This window comes from Haemorhous mexicanus, chromosome 22 (genome assembly GCF_027477595.1).
Source record: "Haemorhous mexicanus isolate bHaeMex1 chromosome 22, bHaeMex1.pri, whole genome shotgun sequence".
Lineage (NCBI taxonomy): Eukaryota > Metazoa > Chordata > Aves > Passeriformes > Fringillidae > Haemorhous > Haemorhous mexicanus.
Genome location: NC_082362.1, coordinates 8,534,606 through 8,555,223, shown reverse-complemented (window position 1 = coordinate 8,555,223; position 20,618 = coordinate 8,534,606). Strand labels below are relative to the sequence as shown.

The window sequence follows — 20,618 nt, the reverse complement described above, 5'->3', positions numbered from 1 at the left end:
AAGGACACCCCAGTGAACACCTGAAGGTTTTTAGTTAATCAGGATTTCACTGGCTCCAGTACAAGCACACAGAAGGAAGGGCAGCAGAGACAGCTGTGCCTCCCTGGTGCTTCAGAGCAGGACACTGTGCAGGTCCCTCTGCCCATGCCTTGGACAACCTCAAAGGGATGGAAGAGTGAGAAAGCACAGAGCCAGGACAGAGCTCTGAGCAAAGCTGGCCAATCTCCACAGCACAGAAATGCTCCTGGTATCCCACAGGCACTGACCATGGCACTGCTTGTGCTCATCCTTTGCTCCAAGCTCTGAGGCACTCCAGGCAATTCTCACCCTCAGCTCCTCTCAGTCCCACTCTTTTGTGGTCTTTCAGAGAATTTATCCTCTCAGATGGGCCCAAAAGGCTACACCAGGTCCAGCTTTCCCATCACAGCCAAACTCTGCAAGCACTGCAGCAGTTCCCACTCCCTCCTCAATTTCTGTAATTGCCACCCCACCTGATTGCTGCTCTCCCTCCTGCACAGTAATTACAGGAGCACCACTCCCAGGGAAGCCTCATCCCAAGCACATCCCCACTTTAACAGCACTGCTTAGACACCCATGATTCAACTGCTTCTGCTAGGACAGGTGAGCAGCTCTCATGTTTTTCTACAGCAGGATAAAAGCATAGGCAGGTGAAATAATTCCCTTGAGAGCTCTGTGGCAGAAACAGGATTAGAAACAGATACCAGTTGCTGTGGCAGCAAGGAGTGGGAAATAGAGAGGGGCATTGCCCCATGCCAGTGTTAAGGCTGCTGTTAAGAAGTCACTGAGGAGCCCTGACTGATGGTTCAAGGTTCAATGCCCCTGGTCTAAAACAGGACAGGAAACAGAGCCAAACCAGGTGACCCCTCACAATCAGCTGAGCACCCACAGCCCCTGCAGACATGGCTGTGCTCACCAGTGCTGAACCCCAGCAAACATCTCTGTCAGGCAAAAAACAAGTGAAAACCTGAGGGCTGAACAGGAGCTGCAAGAGGAAGGGGCAGCCAGTGATCAGCACAGTGACAGAACTTGGGACACCCCACCTCAGAGAAAAGGACAAACAGCCTTGCATTGATCCCCACCCAGGATCAAATGTACTTGGACCTGCTCAGAGCTGCTTGTTTGATCACCAGCTCCAGAGTGGCACACAGGCCTCCTGCTTTTGATCTTTAAATCAATTCCTCATTCCCTTCCCTTCAGAGGGAGAGGCAGGTAACAACAGCTGCTGGGTGAGCAGCTCAGTGTAAGAGGCACAGGAACATCTCAGGAACAGCAGCAGTGGAGTTTTGCCTGCCAGAGCCATTCCTCAGGGTGGCATGCCAAGCTGAGAGGCCCTGGCTCTGCTGGCTGCACATACCTGCCTGCCATCCTGTCCCACGTTGGTCTGTCCCCTCACCACAGTTCGGATGTTGTCATCCAACCTCCTGCAGGAAAAACCCCAGAGTGTCAAACCCAGGCTCTGAGAGCCTGACCCAAACAACTGGGGGAAGTCCTCAGAGCTACAGAACCAATTTAAAACAAAAACCCCTGCTCTTAGCAGTACTAAACTCATTATTTCCCCCCTCTCTCTCTATTCAATAGCATTATCTTGCACAATTTCAAAGCCCTGTTGCAAAAATAAAAATCCATTTCCTAATTTAACCAGGGTTTCTTGCATTCCTGTTCCCTTAAGCAATATTGTCAGCTCTGCCTTGCCTGTTTGCATTTCACCTTCACACATATGAAAGTGCTGTCTCACTCATTTCATGTTGGCAGTATCAGCCAGCACAGAAAATTTAAGTATTTCATGCACACTTGTGGTTTTTTTGTACTTTTAGGACCAATAATGACAATTCAAAAATACAGAGTAAGAGTTTTTACAATTTATATTCCAACCCTAAAAGCAATGAATTCTTGGCAACTGACTCTTTTGGGTAGCTTGCTCACTCAGCCTTCAAACTGTACTAAAATTTGGTACTTTTTGATTCTTAGCAGTTTTTCAAAGCTGCACTTTGCAATCCATCAGCTTAAACAGCCTGAAGGGCACATAATAGAAGTGAAATATAAAAATTATAATTGTTTCTGTGCCACTATTAGACTCGAGGCTGGTCCTGTCCATGCCTTTTAAACAAACTAAACCCTGTCAGCTGAGGCACTTTATGAAGCCTTGGTGACAATCAGACCTGAGCTGCAAAGAAATGCAGAAATATTTACCTTATTTTCAACCTGATCTTGTTCACGACTTCATCAATATTTGCCAAAGACTGGAATAGAAAAAAAAAAAAAAAATCAGAGAGAAGTGAAATGGTGAATGTTTTACAGAGGAACAGGTGATCCCAAACACTTCATCACACAGGGGGCTTGGGGAAGAGGAGAGCAATGGCTTTGTTTTACAGGTGGAGGAACTGAGACAACAACTCAGCTGCTTCTCTGTCACATTGCAAAGAGCAGAAAAAGACAGGTCAGGCTCCCCCATCCCTGAGCTCTGCCCTGTCCTTTGTCAGCAGAACGGTGTGACAGTGACCTCCAGTGGGCAGCGGGGATGGGGACAGAGCCCTGGGGCTGAGACCCCCCTGCAGAGCCCAGAGCCACAGAAAACAGGCTGGGAGGAGATGCAGAGAAGGCACTGCTGGGGAAACAGCTCCTCACTGCTGGCAAAGGGAAAAAGCCAAGCCACAGCACTGGAGAAAGCTGCCAGCCAAAACCACAGTGCTGCAGAGGATCTCAGACATGAGAGATGCTGGAGCAGCCTCAAGACACAAACTTCACCTGTAGAACCATCTCTGTTTGGTAAGAGGTTAATCCAAAACTCCCCCCGGGGCTGAAGTTGGGAACACAAAGCAGGGATGTGGGCCCACAGCAATATCATTCTTTGAATCACAAAAGAAACAATTGGGTTCAAACTCTCCTGTGATATTGTACAGGCAAGACCTGCCTGATTTGGCTGAAAACCCCAGGAACTCACCAATGATTGATACATGGCAAGTTATGACATTTACTCCCTTCACACAGAAAATGAATTTATTTCTACAAATCAAAGTAGGGCTTTAACTGCAGCACTCTGGGTGGAAAGAGACCCCATAATGACAGTAACTCTGTGAGCTGCAAATTTAAGAAGTGATTACTGTTAAAGCTTTATTTCCTGTGCTAGTGTTTATAATGAAAGGTTTGGGTACAGGTTTAAACACTGCTTTGGTTATTTGGTATCAGGTTACCCTGACAGTAAAGGGTGGAAGTAAAATCTGAGAGTAAAAAGTGTGGAAGTGAAGTCTGAGAGTATTTGGAGCATTACTTACTTGCTCAGTGGGAAAGAGAGCATTAATATACTCCACAGCATTGAAATCTGCTCTGTCCAGTGGATCTTGGCTGGGAAATACCTGGAAAGAGGGAGGAAAACAAACACAATCAACCATCACCAGTGATTTCTGTAACTTTACACAGTTCCTACAACTCTTAATTCCCTCAGCACCCACTTCCAGCTGTGTTTCACAGTATTTCTCTAACAAGTGGCCAGGAGTAGAACATCCACATGCACTGCAGGGCTGTGACCTCCCAAAATTCCTGTGGCTGTCAGCCTGGATAAACACAGATAACTCACACACACGACTCCACACACAGCCCTGGCACAATCCATCCATCCAGGAATTCCCAAGACACCCGAGCTCTGTATCCCAAACCAGGCTGATGCTTTATCTGCTGTCTGGGAACAAACTGAAGCTCTGCCCTGCTCTTGGCAAGAGCTTTCCAGGCCTCATGGTGACAGACAGAGGGTTTGCTTTCCACAGCCCTGGAATAGGAAATGGGATGAATTAAGGAGTGGCTGTACAAGTTCTCTGGAGACTTGGGTTTGCCACTTTTCACAGAAGAGAAACACAATCTGCTGAATGATTTGGGAGGGAGAAAGAGCAGCTGTGGTGCAAACAGATCTCATCTCTCCTCAGAAGTTCAAACAACACAAACATGACTGCCAGGATTTGCTTTTTGTCCCCCCAGACTGAAGTGTGGTGCTTTCCCTTCTCTGCTAGCACCCTGAAGCTGTGGATGTGCCATCACTGGAAGGGTTCAAGGTCAGTCTGGATGAGGTTTGGATCAGCCTGGGATGCTGGAAGGAATGAAATGGTCTTTAAGGACCCTTCCAACCCAAAGTACTCCATGATTCTATTTGTCCCACTTTTACAGAGCCATCAGCTCTGCACACCATGGCCAACCTCTGGCAAAAGCAGAGCTGACCCCACAGCATCCCCCTGCTCACTGAAAACCTTCACTCCTGGGCACATGAAACAGCATTTATGCTGGTTTACACATTTTGCACTGTGAAATCAGTGATTTTGGGAGATAAAAGCAAATTCTGCCTGAAGCAGCCCTCCTGGGAAGCCTTCCCAGCCACTCCTGTGGCCAAGGAGAAGCAGGCAGCAGTTAAACATGCACGAGGCCATGGTGAGTGAAGAAAATGCTTTGACATCACCCCATGGCAAGAGAACAACTGCAGCATCACACCCAGCCCATCCTGCTCACACCTCACCCTCAATCAATCCCCACATCTCCACGTGTATTAAGAGCAGATGAAACAAGAGGTGAGATGGGAGATAAAGGCTGCTCAGGAGCCCCACTCAAACTGCAGATAGGGATCAGTGCTGCAGGCAGCTGGAGCAGCTGCAGGAGCTGTCACTCCCAGCAGAGTGTCACAACCTATTAATCAGAAATGGCTTTGGTGGGGCACCAGTCCTGCCTGGGCTCCCCACCCCGCTTCCGGCAGGGCAGCTGAGCCTGCTCTGCTCTTTTAACCAGAACTGGGCAGCTTTTGCCCCAAAACTGGTTAAGGAACACTGACAGGAACAACAGGATTATTGGGCTGAGAAGTGCCAGAGAGGAAGTTGGAAAGCTGCAGGTGGAGTCATCCTCAACATCTCCCAGTGCTCAGGATGTGAATATTTTCCTACAGCTTTAGTCTTGGTTAAAATAATTCAGCCAGGCATGTGGTGGGTTCTCCACTACTCAAAAACTCATGTCTACAAGTGCAGAGGATTCTCTCTCTGGACAGGCTCTAGGTGCCCTTTAGAAGCTGCCATTTCATTTACCAGTTCCCAAGGTCACCCCTTGCTCTTCCAGAAGGGCCACCAAAAGTGACCCGCAAGCCTGAACACTCAAGAAAGGGCAAAACTTTATTTGAGTGCTACTTTGTGAGACATTCACTGCTGCTGCCCAGACTCCTGCTCCAGGGAAGAGCCCTCGGGATGGAAGGGTCGCTGCAGGCAGGGCAGGCTCAGCCACTGAGGTCAAGAGCCATGGCTTGACCCTGGGTTCTCACGGGATTCTGAAAGGCTCCAGGTGCCACAAAGAGTTTCAGGGAACACACACGGGAACACAGAATGCCCTGAGGTGTGGGGGACCCACAAGGATTATTCAGCCCAGCTCCTGACCCTGCACAGCCCACCCACCAACCCCACCCTGGGCATCCCTGGAGCGGTGCCCAAACCCTCCTGGAGCTCTGGCAGCCTCGGGGCCGTGCCCATTCCCTGGGGAGCCTGGGCAGTGCCAGCACCCTCTGGATGAAAACCCCGTGTGTTTCACCACAAGCCACACCAGGACATCTCCATTATCCCTATTCCAGCCGAGCCACAGGCACCGGGCTGCGCGGGGGAGCTCCGCACACCACGCAACGCGTCTGCCATCAGCGACGGGGACACGACGAGCCACGCTCAGCCCCCGACGCGGGCCCGGCCGGTTCGAGCCCACCCGGGGCTGACGGGGCTCGGCCAGCCCGGGGCTCCCCGGGCCCAGCAGCGGAAGGCCTGGAGCCGGCGGGGAGGGGCTCGGAGCCGGCCGCGGGCTCTCACCGAGCGGCCCCGGGCCGCGCCCGCACCTGTCCCCTGCGCGGGGGGACCCGCCCGGCGCACCTGCTCGATGGCGGCCTGCACGGCGGGCGCCAGCTCCAGCGCCGCCTCCAGCCCGGCCTCCAGCTCCGGCTCGTCCTCCTCCATGGCGGCGCCGCTTCCGCCGGCAGCGCGCGGGAGGGGCGGGGCCGCCAGGGGCGGGGCTTGGGACACCGGGGAGTTGGCTGTGTGGGCGTGGTTCCGCTGAGGGGGCGGGGTTTAACCGGACGGGGGCGGAGCCTCCGCCCGGCGGAGTGGGGCGCGTCCCGGCGGCGGCGGGAGCGGCGGGGCTGGTCCGGACCGAGCCGAGCCGAGCCGAGCCCGGCCCAGCAGAGCCGGACCGAGCTGAGCCGAGCCGAGCCGAGCCGAGCCGGGCTCTCCCGCCGCCCGGCCGGCTGTTGACAAGCGGCGGCGGGAGACAGAGCCATGTGGCGGACGCTGGCCCTCGCCTCCGCCTTCTTCCCGGGGCTCTTCATCCTCTGCATCCGGTTGCTGCGCTGGGCCGCCCCGGGATGGAGCCTCAAGGACCGCATCCTCCTCAGCGGCAGGTACGGGCGGCAGCGCCGGGAGGTGACGCGAACCGCGGCGGGACCCGCCGGGACCGGGATGGGCACCGGGACCGGGAGCGGGAGCGATCCGGGCGGGCCACGAGCACCGAGTCGCGCCGGCCGTGAGCCTGGACTCGGGGGTGCCGCGACGCTCCTGGGGACGGTCCTTGACTAGCCCGAGCGGGAGGAGCAAGGACCGACAGGAGAAGCAGCACTCCGAGTGTGGGCATCCCCCCCAGAGTGACGGCATCCCCCCCGAGTGTGGGCATCCCCCCCCGGTGAGGGCATCCCCCCCAGTGAGGGCATCCCCCCCGAGTGAGGGCATCCCCCCGAGCACGGGCATCTCTGCCCGGCCGGACACGCACCGCGGAACCGTTGTCGGGGCGGGGATGCTCCGCTGTAGCTCTCCCTCTCTCCCTCCCTCCGCCCACGGGGAACCGGCAGCGTTTCCAGCGACCCACGGGGGTGGAAGGGACGGGAGCTGGCACGATTCCCCCTGGCTCAGCCACCCCGACACGTCCTCGCCATGACGAGGCGCTGGGGTGTGCACGGAGCGGGCATCTACAGTGCCACCGGCTCTCCTGGTGGCAGCCCTGAGCCTCGGCCCCTTTGGGGTCACATTTGGGGTGAGCCCTTTCCTCTCTGTCCGTTTCAGGCTGGTATCAACGGTCCAAGCCACGATGGCAACGGTGTCGGGGATCACGGTTATGCTCAGCTGCAAGAACGTGGTGTATGACAGGTAAGGCAGAGCCCAGCCGGTGCCGCTGCCCCCTGCGGATGTGCCAAGGATGTGCTCTGCCAACGGCTTGCACGGACAAAGGGGAGAGGAAAATCGGTTTCGTGTTCCTCTTTGCCCTGCTTGGGCTGGAAGGGTTGGGCAATGTGCTGGCTGTGCACCCCCTGAACAGTAGCAGCTTGCTCAGGCCGGGGGGGCTCTGCCAGCACAGTGTCCTCAAAGGATGGGCTGGAATGTGGGCTGTGTATGAGAGAAAAATACAGATATCAACAGCTCTGAAGGGGTAGGGAGTCTCCTTGCTGGAAACTGAAATTGCTCCAGAGTCAAGCAGACCCGGTGAGAACTGATTTTAGAGGTGCATGAAGGCATGCCAAAAGGAATCTGAAAGAGTCCAGAAATGGTAAAGTTGGGATGGAGTTTGCTCTGAAGGAAAATCCTGCTGCCCTGTCCTCGGTGCTCTGAGATAAACTGCCCAGAAGTGACTCTCAGGAGGAGTGATAGTGTAATCTGGGTCAGAAGATTTAAAAACAGAGCTATTATCCAGACTAGCAGAGAAGATTGCAGAAGGGAAGAATATAATTATGCTGAGCTGGAATTCAACCGTCACACACTGATTTTAGAGGGATTTTTAGGAAGGGCTGCCACCTTGGCCAGAGCACACCTGTCTTTAACACACAGATATGAATTATCTTACCTTGCTTTAAGGTAGTGATATCTACCCAGACTCCTCACACCTGCTTAACCCAGGCAATCTGAGTTACCTTTTTGTTCTGAAATTTCTGCTGTATAGATAAGGCAGATGATGGATCCCAAAGCCACACAGACAGAAGGTGCTGCCAGCAGCCCTCCTTCCCCCAGAGCTGTCTGCTTGCCTGGGTGTACTCAAGGCCAAGGGCTCTGTGCAAACACTTTGTGGGCAGAGACCTAGATTTTCTTTGAATCTGGAGGAAATTGAGCCCAGTGCTCAGCAGGGAAGACCTTGGAGAATGACAGCAAGACAGCGAGCCAGGAAGCATCACAAAGGTTGCAGTAAAATTTGCCAGTTTATTTACAGAGGCAGACAATCGTTATATTGCTGCTGCTGTAATTGCCCTCCAAAGCCCTGGGCAAGTTTTGCAAACACAGTCACTTGCCACCCGTGCTTCACACCACTTCCATCTTCCCATCTGGTGCAGAACTGCCACAACCATTTTTTTCTTGGGATGGCAAGAGAGCAAAAAGAGGTTTGAGCCCCAAGCTACGTTTCTCCAAGCAACAGCAAAGAGTGGTTTTGTCTATTTTTTTTTTTTTTTTAATCAGTGTGATTCCATGCAGGACTTTTTAAGGAGGCTGGTGTCCCTGCAGAGCAGGGCTTGCTGCTGCCCAGATTGTGCAACCAGGATTCCAACATGCTCTGGGAACAGGCAGCTGCCTGCAATTATTTCCCAACTGACAAACGCCTCATGGGGGTTTATTGCCTATATTGGATATTTTGTGCTTCACTCCCCAAACTCCAGGCCAGCCATCCCTGGTTAACTCTGAGTTCTCCACATGCTTCCCAAGCATTCCCTGGGTTAGGCAGCCAGCTGATGCAGTGTGACAGGCAGGAGAGACCCAGGGTTAGGGGTTTCTACCACCAAGCACCAGCTCTGGGGGTCCAAGGGCTTAGGGAGGAGATCACCTGTGCAAAGGTGTCAGCTTGGTGCTGGACCCCAAAAAATGCTGTGGCTCTGGCTCATGCAGCAAACACCTGGCTGTGGGGCTAATCAGGATCCATCCTTAGTGCTGTGTTTGTGCTTGGCCAGGCTGAGCTCAGTGCCTGGCACAGCCCAGCAGCAGCGGGGTCAGCACTGAGATCCTTCCTCCACACGTACCAGGCACCTTTTCTCTGGCTCAGCCTGTACTTGCTGAGCCAAACAGAGTTAAAATTCACCTCTTTTCAGCTTCACAATCCATTGAATTGCTGCCATTTCAGTCCTAAAGACTCTTCCCCCTCCCAGAGCAAGGTGCTGGGAGCTGTTGTGATGCCTCTGTGTGTGCTCCTCCTCCCCAGGCACTGGCTGGCTGTGGAGTATGTCTGGGTCCTGGTTCCCTACATGACCTATGACATCTATGTCATGTACCTCTGCCACTGGCACAAGAGCCAGGAGAAGGGGATCCTGGAGAAGAAGCACTCGCTGGCCAGCGTGTGGAGCTTCCTCCTGCAGGAGCGGCTGATGGTGACCCACCACCTCTTCATCCTCATCGTGCTCACCCCCATCACCCAGGTAAGGGCTGCTGCAGGAGTCCAGGACCCCCTGCACATGCTGGGTGTTGTCTCCTGGCCACCTCTTTGCAGGGCCCTGTGCTCAGTGCTGCCTTTCTTTACAGCACTTCAGGGGAGAGCTGGGAGACTTCTTTGTGGGCTGCATCTTCACAGCAGAGCTGAGCACACCTTTTGTTTCACTGGGCAAAATCCTCATGCAGGTAGGTCAGGAGGGATGGGGCTCAGGGCTGGGAAGCCCCCAGGAATTTGTCACCTTTCCCTGCCCCAGGCTCCATCAGTCCCTCTCCAGGCAGTGGCTGAGCTGGGGGGTGTCTCAGAGAGGGGCAGCACCACAGCTGTAGCACAGCTCTCCCCTGCAGTGCTGCCTTCCTCCCAGTGTCCCATCCCTTTCCCCCAGTAACCAGCACGCCCAGAGGCATCCCAGAACTGGGGGCTGTGCCGTGGGCTGGTGCTGCTCTCTCCTGCACCACGTTCATTCCCACCCCTGCCCTCCTCCATCCCTTTCCACTCCCCTTCCTCCAGCCCTCCTGGATGCTCACCAGCACCGCCAGTGCCCCGGAGCTTTGGGACGCCGTTCACCCCACATTTACCTCCTTCCTCCCCCAGCTGAAAATGCAGGACACGCTCCTGCACAAGGTGAACGGGATCCTCATCCTGGTGACCTTCTTCGTGTGCCGCATCCTCCTCTTCCCCTTCATGTACGCGGCCTACGGCCGCCAGGTGGGGATCCCGGTGTACCTGGTGCCGTTCCGCATCCCCCTGCACTGCAACATCGCCAACGCCGCCCTCATCGCCCCCCAGCTCTACTGGTTCAGGCTCATCTGCCGCAAGGCCGCCCGGCTCTACGGCGGCTCTCCCGCCCACCGGAGCAGATAACGGAGCTGATAACGGCCAGGGGCTGGCACGGGGCAGCCCCCGGTCCTTCCCTCGGGGAGCGGCGGCTCCGCTGGAAGCGCCTCCCATCCGCAGCGCGGGCCGGGCAGCACAGCCGGGGCTAGGAAGGCTTTCCTCGTGTCCTCCTGCCGGGTGGGGGGGAGCCGGCGTGGAAGCACGACATTCCTGCTGGGATGCAGCTCTGCGGCACCGAGGGTTACACGAGAGGGGTTTGTTCCAGCCCCCCCCCGGCGCTGACACCGGACACCGGCGCGGAGGAGGCAGCGGCCGGCTCGGGGATGCTGGAGCGGGCCCAGCCCCGGCAGCGGCGATGGGGAGCCTGTGCCGGACCTGCAGCACAGCTCTGCAGAGCTTTTCTTGATCTTTACTGACTTCAGCTCTACACTACAGCCCTGTTCGGCCTCTGACCTCCCACGTGCACCTCACCTCCTCCTCCTCCTGCTGCTGCTGGGCTCAAGCTCCACTCAACCCGACGGGTGCTTTTCACTACAAACCTCTGACAGTCCTGGGGGGACTCCTGCTCTCCTGTGCCCCTCCAGGGCAGAAGCTCATGACACGATGGGAATGGTTCTGCTGTCTCAGGGCAGGATGGGGACAGGAGCCTGCCAAGTTCTTGTCTCACCACCAAAACACAGAGCACTTTGCAGAGCCCCTCCTTGTCAGGGGGTGCAATTTTCCCTTCCCCTAACCACAGCTGCTTTTATCTGGCCTGCATCCCCTCAGCAGGTATTTGAAACCACCTGGCATTCCCTGCCCTGCTCTGCCCTCCAGCTGGCACCACCACACCCTGGAAACACCTGTGCAGTCCAACCCTCCAGCCCCATCCCACCCCCATGAGGCTGCCAGGGACAGAACTGGGGCTGCACAGAAGGAACCAGCAACCTCAGAGCAGGATGCTGAGCTGGTCCTTGACCAGCTCAGCCCATTTCCACTTTTAGTCACAGCAAAATGGGTGCAGGCTCTCCAGCCCGCCCTGCCCCACAGGGTGTGTGCAATCAGACCACAGCTGAGTTCATCCCCTGCAGCCAGGACAGCAGTGTCCTCCTGCAGCCTCCTGTGCCTGCTCCAGGAAGGGAACTGCACTGGCAGAGCCCTGGCACAGCCCCCATGCCCAGAGACCTGTGACCACTCTGTGCCTTTCATTCTGTCTGAAACCAGCAGCCAAGCTCTGCAAAACCTGGATCTTTTGGGTGTCGGATCTCATCCCAACCACAGCTGCTGTTCTGGATACAGTGTAAAAAACCAGAAAGGGCCTCTTCGGACCTGTGGTTGTTGCAGAGACTCCACAGTCACAGTAACCACCAAGACCAGCTGATGTTACAAACTCCTGCAACTCCTTACAGATGTTGTATCTCACTGTTTTCATTGCGAATAACGTGCCTTATGTAAGGACCAAAAAAACCCCAGCCAATGAGGCACCTCAGTTTGCACTAACACTGCCCTGTTTACTATCAGGAGACCAATAAAGATTTCCTCTCTGAGTCACACCACTGGCTGGCTCTTCCACATGCTGTTCATTGCTGGGTGGGGGTGTTACATGTGGGGTTACTGCTGCACCCCCACCTCCGGGCAGAAGCTGCACACAGGGATTTCCAAAGGTTCCTGCCTGTCCTGAACTCACCCAACTCGATTCCCAGCCTCCAACTTGCTTTCCAGCCTCAGGCAGCACGTGGCAAAACCAGCAATTCTCCCGGGACTAGGAGAGGACTGGTGGCAAAGCAGCCAGAGGGAAGTGATTTCCTCAATGCTGGAGGCTGCTGTGTAAATGCAGAGAGCCAGCAGGCAAGGCTGCATCCACAGAACTGGCAGCTTGGCTCAGGAACAGCTGTGCCCAGTTATTCCAATGGAAAACCAAAGTAGCTCCTCCTACCCATCTTTATAGGGCTGCTTCCACTGCTTAGTGGGAGAACACAGCAGGGAGGGAATAAACTCAAAAGAGAAAAACAAGGGTTTATTACAGATCTTACAAGGTCCAGATCAGTGCTCTGAGCCTGCTGCCAGCTTGCTGAGCTTCTGCAGGAGGGTGCAGCGCAGCTCCTCGTGCCCCAGGCTGTCGGTGACGGACTGCAGGAAGTGTCCCTCGTTGGCTCTGCGCAGCGCGGCACAGGGCGCCCCGTCGGCCTTGCTGGACACCTCATACTGTGACAGCACCTCCAGGGCCACCACCAGCAGTGGCTCCTCGCAGCCCCCAGCCGGCAGCATGGCAGCCACGTGCAGCAGGTGGCAGAAGAGCTGGATGCAGGTGAAGGACACCTCCTGCGCGCAGGGCTGAGCCGCGGCTCCTGCCGTGGCCTTGAGGGAGGCCAGCAGGTCGGTGAGGCTGGTGCAGTAGAGCTGCACCACGTGCAGCCAGGCCTCTGGGGGCAGCCAGCTGGAGCAGCTGGAGCTGCAGAGGAGCTGGAAGCCCCGCAGGAGGAGCACAGAGAGCTGCAGGTGGCAGGCGAAGGGGCGGAGGTTGAGCAGGGGCAGGTGCTGCACATACTCCAGCGTGTAGGGCACGTGCAGCACCTGCCTCTGCAGCAGCTGCTCCACCACGGGCAGCAGCCTCTTCCACTCACCGTGGCTGCACCAAGGCAGCACCTGGATCAGGGCCACCAGGAAGCCTTTGCTGAAGAGATTCACCTCCTCAGGGTTGTCCACGTTGACGGTGAGCAGTGCCAGCATGGTGTCCCTGAGCGCTGGGGACACGCAGCAGCACTCCATCCACGCCAGCAGCCCGCTGCCCGGCCCGTAGGCTGGCCAGGACTGGGATGTCCACTCGTCCTCAGGGAGCCTGCAGATCTCAAACAGCGTCGCTGGGACCTCGTTCTTGAAGTGGTCTCCATAAAGGTTCTTCAGACGGAGCCCCACGGTCCAGTCCAGGGATGCCACCTTCCTGTGGAGCCAGGCCAGTGACTGCACCCACAGCTCCGAGGAGGGGACGGTCTCTGGTCCCACCAGCTCGCACAGCTGGCAGAGGATGTTCAGAATCAGGTCTTTGGTCTCCAGGGAAGGGAAGAGCTGCTCCCTAGGCTGATGCCAGTACTTGGTGTAACCATCCAGAAGCTTGCAGAGGCTGAGGAGAAGTGGGAATGGGTGGCAGGATTTGATCCAGTGCTCTTCTGAGCAGGACGCTGTTCCCAAAACCTTACTGAGGATCTGCAGGCTCAGCTCAATCTGAGCAGAGTCCGACTTCAAACAGGGAAGGACAAAGGCTTTGGTCACTTCTGCAGGTGACACAAGCGGGGTGGCTGAGCCTGGCTGCATGAGAAAGGCCAGGAACTGAAGGAATTGCTCCTCTTCCCTTGCTGTGGAAAGCTTCCCCCACACTGCCTCCTGCAGACACCTCAGCACCAGGCTGCATGGCCTGCCTGCATCCTCCTGGCTCTCCAGGAAGCTCAGTGCTGGGAAGGAGCAGAGGATTTGGGCGAGGAACTGGTGTGCACCAAGATTGACCACAGCAAGATGACAAACCTGCTTCACTGTGGCCTCGGGGGACAGCAGTGTCAGCCTGGCCACGGAAGCCACAGCCCTGGCCAGGCCTTCATCAGACACACTCTCTGTGATCTGGTTCAAAGTCACATTCAGGTCCTCCTGGAACCCCTCCCTAACAACTTGCACGTTCTGGGACAGACCTGGGCCACCCCAGGACGCCAGGACACCTGAGATCACTTTGTTTTTGTCACTCAATGAGAGCTCAGTGTAACACTCCACGATGGCTTTGGTCACTTGCATCTGCAGCTCTTGGGCCTCCTTGTCATGGTGGGATGTGGCAAAGCTCACCAGCGTCTCCAGCAGTTTCAGAACTAGCTCAGGGGTCTGGAACAGAGCTTTGTTTTCCACCAGGCACTCGACCCAGGCCTTTGAAAAAGCCCAGGTCTTTTCAGATGCAAAAACAGAGCACGTGTCCACGTGGCGGTCCAGCCTCTGTGCAATGATTGCCATGGCAACTGAAGACACCAGGCTGGTGTCCAAATCCTCCAGGACAGCACGGGTGTCCCTGAGGAAGTCCTTGGTGAGCTGTGTCAGCTCTGACACCAGATGTGTCTCACCCTCCCCCAGGTCTCTGGTCTCTGAGAGGAAATCCAGGTTCTTCCCAAGGCTGGTCAGAGCATCCAGCAGCCGGTAGCTCTCGAAGCTCAGCTCCTCAGCTGCCCTCAGAGTGTCCTGCAGCTCCTCTCCCCAGGCCTGCAACAAGCTGCAGAGCAAGTCCAAGCCACCAAAGAGCTCCTCACGAGAGGGTTTGGTCAGGCACAGGAGGTTCATGCTCCTCTCTGCCTCCCTCACCTTCTCTCCCAGCCCACAGGGGTGGTACTGGCTGTCAGTGTCACTGCTCCAGAGGCCGACCATGGCACTGACCTTGGCCAGGTGCTCTGTGATGGGCAGGGGGCTGTCCCCTGGCCCCAGCCCCGAGGACAGGCACAGCAGCTCTGCCAGGTTGGCCAGGGCGTGGCACCTCAGGCGGGGCTGGGTGATGCTGCCTCGGATCTGCTTCAAGCCCTGCAGCAGCACCGTCGGCAGCCCGGGGGCAGCAGGGTCACCCTTGAACCTCTTCGGGGGCTGCAGCCCATCCTCCAGGGAGGGCTCCCCGCCGTGCTGATGGATGAGAGCGCCGAACGCCGACACCGTGGCATCCTCCTGTCCCTCCCTGTGCTTCAGCACCTCCCACCACACGTCCAAGAAGAAGCTGACGTCCGACGGGGCTGTCTCGCTGGAGATGTACTCCACCAAGCTCTCCAGCTGTCCCCGGCACACGCCGGGGGGCAGCGCCAGCAGCAGCCGCACGAAGAGCCGGGGCGCGCCCAGCGCCTTGACCAGCTCGAAGAGGGCGGTGTGGTTCACCTCGGGGATCATCGCGCCCACCGAGAAGAACCCGTCCTCCTTCCAGCCCCACTCCAGCGCCGCGGCGGCCGCGGGGGGGGCGGGCAGCAGGATTTTGGCCCACACGATGGCCACGGCCTCCTCCTTCCAGAGGCCCCGCGGTGAGGGGCAGCGCTCGCCGATCTCGCGCAGCGCGTCCGTGATGGGCACCCCGGCGCGGGGCCAGTCGGCCTTGCGCAGCTCCCGCAGCGGCCGCGGCTGCAGCAGGCGGGCGGCCAGCAGGAAGCCGCCGTGCAGGATCGCCGTCTCCTCGCCCACGGCCCACGGCCCCCCCGGACAGCCCGGCGCCATCGCGGCCCCGCGCTCCGCCGGCTCCATGGCGGCGGCGCCGCGCGATGACGTCACGCCGTCGCTGCGCTGACATCACGCCGGCGGCGCGCCCGCAGCGCCCCCTGGCGGAGCGGAGGTGGGCTTAATTAATTCATTCATTCATTCATTAATTGCCTCGCTCCAATATCAACGTGTTTAATTTGATGAATAGGATTCAAAACCGTCATTAAAACGAATTTAATTGGGCCTAATTAATTAATTAATTCATTAATTGCCGTGTTTAATTTGACAAAGAGGATTCAAAACCATCATTAAAACAAACTGAATTTGGCTTAATTAATTAATTAATTGCCGTGCTCCAATATCAACGTGTTTAATTTGATAAATAGGATTCAAAACCGTCATTAAAACGAATTGAATTGGGCCTAATTAATTAATTCATTAATCGCCGTGCTCCAATATCAACGTGTTTAATTTGACAAAGAGGATTCAAAACCGTCATTAAAACAAATTGAATTTGGCTTAATTAATGAATTAATTAATTGCCGTGCTCCAATATCAACGTGTTTAATTTTTCTGAATTTAAAAATTCAGAAAAAAATCACAGGGAGGAATTTTTCCTGTTAAAGCTCGGAAGTGCCAACATTACCTGATCTTCCCCATGAAATTCATTTCAATTTCGTGACGAAAACCTGATTTAAGGGATTTTATTTTAAGTTTTCATCAGGAAAACAAGCAGTCAGCACAAACCTGGAATGCCTGGAATGATTCCTTGCATTCCCAGCAAAAGCAGAGCGACTTCATTCCAACAGAACAAACTCTGAACTGTTATTTCCAAAGTTTCTCACCAAAAGCTAACTGCAAAACTTATTTCAAGCTGCCCTTGGTACCTCAGCAGACATTGCAGCTGCAAACCCCAAAGCACAGCCTCAGCTCCCTCCTGGAACGTGGAAATCTCCTGGAGAAGGAGCAGGATCCCAGTGAGAAACACCCCAGGGGCTTCTCAAGCCAAATTTCCCCTTGGAATTTGGGGAAACACCTCGGGATGAAAACAAGGATGGAGCACTCACACAGTTTGGCAAGATCATTTCTTTGTTCCTAATAAAGGGATGCACCCCACACCTCACTGCAGAGGGGGAGTAGCCACAGCTCCCTCAAAATCTCCTCTCTAGCCTGCAAACAAAGGGCAGCTAAAACAAACTAATCAGAAAATTAATTAATCAGAAAATTAACGTTATGCATTCACCTTTCTTTCAAGTACAACAACACAGAAATGTGAGGTTTCCTTGACTGATGATCCCTGGTTTTGAAGCCAGCTGCTCCTTTGCTGCACAGCCCCAGATTTTGGAAGGAGATGTGGAAGGCAGAGAGAGATCAGCTTAAATCAACCCAAAATTCCACCACGGGACATCCCAGCACGCTCTGGCTGGGAAGGCAGCACTGGAACAGGATTGGCATTTTCTTGGAAGAGCTCCAAGGCCCGGAGGAGCAGCCCAGGCCATTCCTCCAGCTAAGCTGAAACCTTCTTCCTGTTGTGCTCAGCAAACCACTTGTCACTGTTGTCTGCAGCCATGGCCTGCACAAAGACATGGGGACGTGCTCAGAACAGCAGGAATCATTTATCCCTCCTTCTCTATAAAATAAATCATTTTTAAGCACTAGTAAGGAGAACTGACACTGAAAACCACAGCAAACAATGTGACCATGCCCCGAGAGTGAGGCTGGACAAGCTTTAAAAATTGATTTGTTTTTCTTACCAAGCCTGGGTAATTTGCTTCTAGGAAAAAATCGATTTTTTATGAGTAAAAAATTAAATTTTTAAAATAAAAATTTAAATTATAAAAATAATAATAATAATATGGAAATGTATAATAACAAAATGGAAATGTATAATAACAAAATGGAAATGCATAATAACAAAATGGAAATGCATAATAACAAAATGGAAATGCATAATAACAAAATGGAAATGCATAATAACAATATGGAAATGCATAATAAAATATAATAATAAAAATAATAAAATGTTAAAATTTTCTAAAGAAATAGAAATAAAATATATACTAAAATATAATAAAAATAATAAAATTAAATTATAGAATAAAACTGAAAATAAAAATATATACTAAAATATAATAAGAATAATAAAATAAAAATATAGATAAATGAAAATTAAAATTAAGATAGATAATAAAAGATAGTAATAAAATATAAAAATTAAAATATGAAAATAATTTAAAAAATTTAAATGTATTTATTTTTCATGAGAAAAATTACATGTATCTCTACTCAGGAAGAAAATGAACATACAGTCACTTACATCATCCAACAGCTTGTCTCCATTAGGGTCCACCTGGGACAGCTCTCTGAAGGCTTCATCTCCCACAAAGCAGACTTCATGGCCATCCTGGAAGGAAGCAGCTCAGTTATAACCAATGGCAGGGAGAAATTGAACCCCAGTTCAATCCCTGTTCCCAGTTTCACTCACAGGATCAGCCAGAATCACCACCTGCACCGTGGCTTTGCCAGGTGTGTCCAAGCTGACCAGAGGTGTCAGAATCTTCTGGTTCTCCTTTTTCATCAGGGCTTCAATGCTTGGCAGCTGAAAGCAGAAAACAAACTAAAATCACCTCGCTGCCAAACAGATAAACTCTCTGCTCAGGATTGTTTTGTTAGCCCCCCAAATGGCCTTGCCCAGCTGTGGGGTAGGAAGGGCTGAGGGAAGAGGGGCTGGTACCTCGTCCTTGGCGCAGGAGAAGGCGACGCGGCCGAACGCTGTCCCGTGATCCACTGCCCCTCCTACAGCCCTCAGCTCCAGCTTGCACTGCAGCAGAAAAACCCAGCCTGGCTTGCAGGGACACTGCTCCACTGCTCTCCAGGCTGCAGCTTTTCCTCCAGGGTCTGGTGATTCCAAAACCCCCCATCCCCGCCTTTCCCACCAAGCCAGAGCAAACCACAGCTTGGTTTTTTTTAAAAGCTTCAATTCAATGTAGCTTCAATTAAAACACTCCTAATTAAGGGCACAGTTGCTCTAATTAAGACCTTTTTTCCTTTTGAAATTCTGTTCTCAGGAAACTGGTGGTTTTTCCAAGGACTGACCTGGTTATCAGCATAGCCCAGCAAAGCTCTTTGTTTCTCCTCATCCTTCTCATATATTTTCATCCCAAGCAAGCCAGACCAGTAGCTCACAGACTTCTGCAGGTTTGAGACACCCAGGGTTACCTTCCACACGGGATCTTGAGGATTGCAACAATTTCAAATTAGCTACAAACACGTCATAGGTTTAAACCCACAGTTAATGTCATTAGTACTCTTGAGAATTAACAGAGAAATGATAAAAGTTCTGTTTTACAAAATGCCATCAAAATAAACACACTCTGATACTCCAATGGTAAATCTCTGCTGAACACCAATAGGGGTAAATATTTCACCTTGCCTGAGCTGTTCCTTGTCTTCCAGGTAGAACTTGTATCCTCCTGGGGCTTCAGTTTCAAAGACACCAGAGGTGACCTCTCTGAGGGGCCAGCCCATCTTCTTGGCATTGCTCACAGCCTGGCTGGACACCAGAGTGATGCCCTAGAGAGGACACAACACAATCCATGGGGTGGATGCAGAGACATCACCTGTTTTCACACAGCAAACACAAGAGCTCCATCTGCTGCCAGCCACTAAATCACAAAAAAATTATTAAAATAATAAATATAAGAGTGTTTTCCTGCAGCAAGTCCTTCCTAGCTCAGCACTCCATGTTGGATCTGGCAGCAAACACCAGAGCAGAGGCAGAGCTCCAGAAATGTTTTCTGGACCTTTAAATCTGCTCCTCCATCTCGGAGACAACCACAAAAGCAGCACTGAAGTGCTTAAAGGACCAAACAGCATAAAAAAAAGCAGCTGGTACAACCCACACAACAAATGAGCTTCTAATTATGAAGGTAAATGAGTTTATCATGAGAAGGGTTGGCTGCTTGGGGTGGAACTCACCAGGAAGTCGTTGCCCAGGCGATATTCCCCAATGCCATAATTGTAAGTCAGCTCTACCACAAAGTGATTGTCCTCTGGTCCATAGCCCACCATGGTCTTGCTCCACTTTCCATCATAAGGGCTGGAATATCCACCATGTTATCCATATTTTAATGTCATTAGTATTGAAATGAACCACCAAGAACTGCAAGTATTTGTGTTTCAAGGGGGAGTTGCATTTCTAGAGTGAGATATGGCAGATTTGACCCCGGGCTGTCATTCATGGCCATATGATAACAGCAATTCTACCTCATTAACAGTGCTTTAAGGGCACAGGCTGCTCATTAGCTGCAATTACATAATCACTTCCTTATTGCTGAGTAGAAAAGGGCACCAAACTGTAAGATTCCTTCCACTTCAGAATAAAATGTGTTCCTCTTTCTTCTTTTTTTTCATTCCTTTTTCTTTACAAAAGTCTTTGGGGCTACCAGGAGGGATTTTTAATTCAAGAACCTTTACAGTGCCACACTTACGTAAACAATCAGTGGAACTGGATGTAATTCCTGGTAAGCTGAGAAATAATTCAGTTAAGTACAACCTACAGGTGTGGTATTTATGTTCAATATAAGTGCCACACCTACACAGAGTGGGGCGCTGTAGGTTCCAAGGGAAGAAATTTAATAAAAAGACAAAATAACCCTTACTTTAGTGTGAATAACAGCTCGGGGTGTGAATAACTCACCCGTTGCAGGTGGCCTTGCAGCCCTCCTCGAACTCCTCGTGCCGCAGCACCTGGAGAGCCACAGCACGCTCTGGGTTGGGAGGGGACCTCGAGGATCCATCGCCTCGTTCCAACCCAGAATGACTTCCCCAGGCCCGGGGAAGCGAGCGGGAGTGGGCAGGAAAGGGCTCCCGTCCTGTCCCGTCCCGTCCCACTCCCATCCCATCCCATCCCATCCCCTTCCCTTTCCCCGTCCCCATCCCGTCCCCGTCCCCTGGGCCGCGCTCCGGGCACACGGAGGGCGCAGAACCGCCCGTTCCCGGCCGCAGCCGCCGCCCCCCGAGCCCAGCCGCCGGCGCTGACCTTCATGCCGAGCAGCTCCCGGTAGAACCGCGCCGTGCGGGGCCGGTCTCCCACTTTGAAGACGAAGTGCAGCGCCCTGCGGGCGGCCATGGCGGCGGCGGTGGCCGTGACGTCACGCGGCGCTGCGCGGTGCCGCGGTGACGTCACGGGG

General features: G+C 53.6%; 4 protein-coding genes across 5 annotated transcripts in view; 1 reads left to right on the top strand and 3 right to left on the bottom strand.

Annotated features, from left to right (window-relative positions):
• The window catches only part of VPS53 (VPS53 subunit of GARP complex), a 65,730-nt gene extending 59,718 nt beyond the window's left edge, over window positions 1-6,012 (bottom strand). For both annotated transcript variants that reach the window (XM_059865683.1, XM_059865684.1), the window contains exons 1-4: window positions 5,895-6,012; window positions 3,294-3,374; window positions 2,212-2,261; window positions 1,376-1,442 (exon numbers count right to left, since the gene is read on the bottom strand). In XM_059865683.1, coding sequence (XP_059721666.1) covers window positions 1,376-1,442; window positions 2,212-2,261; window positions 3,294-3,374; window positions 5,895-5,978 — 282 coding nt within the window. In that variant the 5' untranslated portion in view covers window positions 5,979-6,012. The remainder of the gene's footprint in view (window positions 1-1,375; window positions 1,443-2,211; window positions 2,262-3,293; window positions 3,375-5,894) is intronic.
• A 127-nt stretch (window positions 6,013-6,139) lies between these two features.
• Window positions 6,140-11,783, top strand: TLCD3A (TLC domain containing 3A). The gene is made up of 5 exons (XM_059866275.1): window positions 6,140-6,418; window positions 7,074-7,157; window positions 9,187-9,400; window positions 9,504-9,599; window positions 10,006-11,783. Exons 1-5 carry the CDS (start codon window positions 6,297-6,299, stop codon window positions 10,273-10,275), a joined length of 786 nt encoding a protein of 261 aa, XP_059722258.1. The 5' UTR covers window positions 6,140-6,296; the 3' UTR covers window positions 10,276-11,783.
• Window positions 11,784-12,223: 440 nt separating this feature from the next.
• GEMIN4 (gem nuclear organelle associated protein 4) lies at window positions 12,224-15,486 on the bottom strand. Its single transcript, XM_059866272.1, has one exon. The coding sequence runs from the start codon at window positions 15,469-15,471 to the stop codon at window positions 12,271-12,273; it is 3,201 nt and encodes a 1,066-aa protein (XP_059722255.1). The 5' UTR covers window positions 15,472-15,486; the 3' UTR covers window positions 12,224-12,270.
• A 628-nt stretch (window positions 15,487-16,114) lies between these two features.
• GLOD4 (glyoxalase domain containing 4) lies at window positions 16,115-20,595 on the bottom strand. Its single transcript, XM_059866273.1, has 9 exons — window positions 20,468-20,595; window positions 20,126-20,175; window positions 19,405-19,525; window positions 18,855-18,999; window positions 18,523-18,659; window positions 18,161-18,247; window positions 17,912-18,025; window positions 17,744-17,830; window positions 16,115-16,999 (listed from the first exon to the last, which is right to left on the bottom strand). The coding sequence occupies exons 1-9, from the start codon at window positions 20,555-20,557 to the stop codon at window positions 16,934-16,936; spliced, it is 897 nt and encodes a 298-aa protein (XP_059722256.1). The 5' UTR covers window positions 20,558-20,595; the 3' UTR covers window positions 16,115-16,933.
• Window positions 20,596-20,618: the final 23 nt, after the last annotated feature.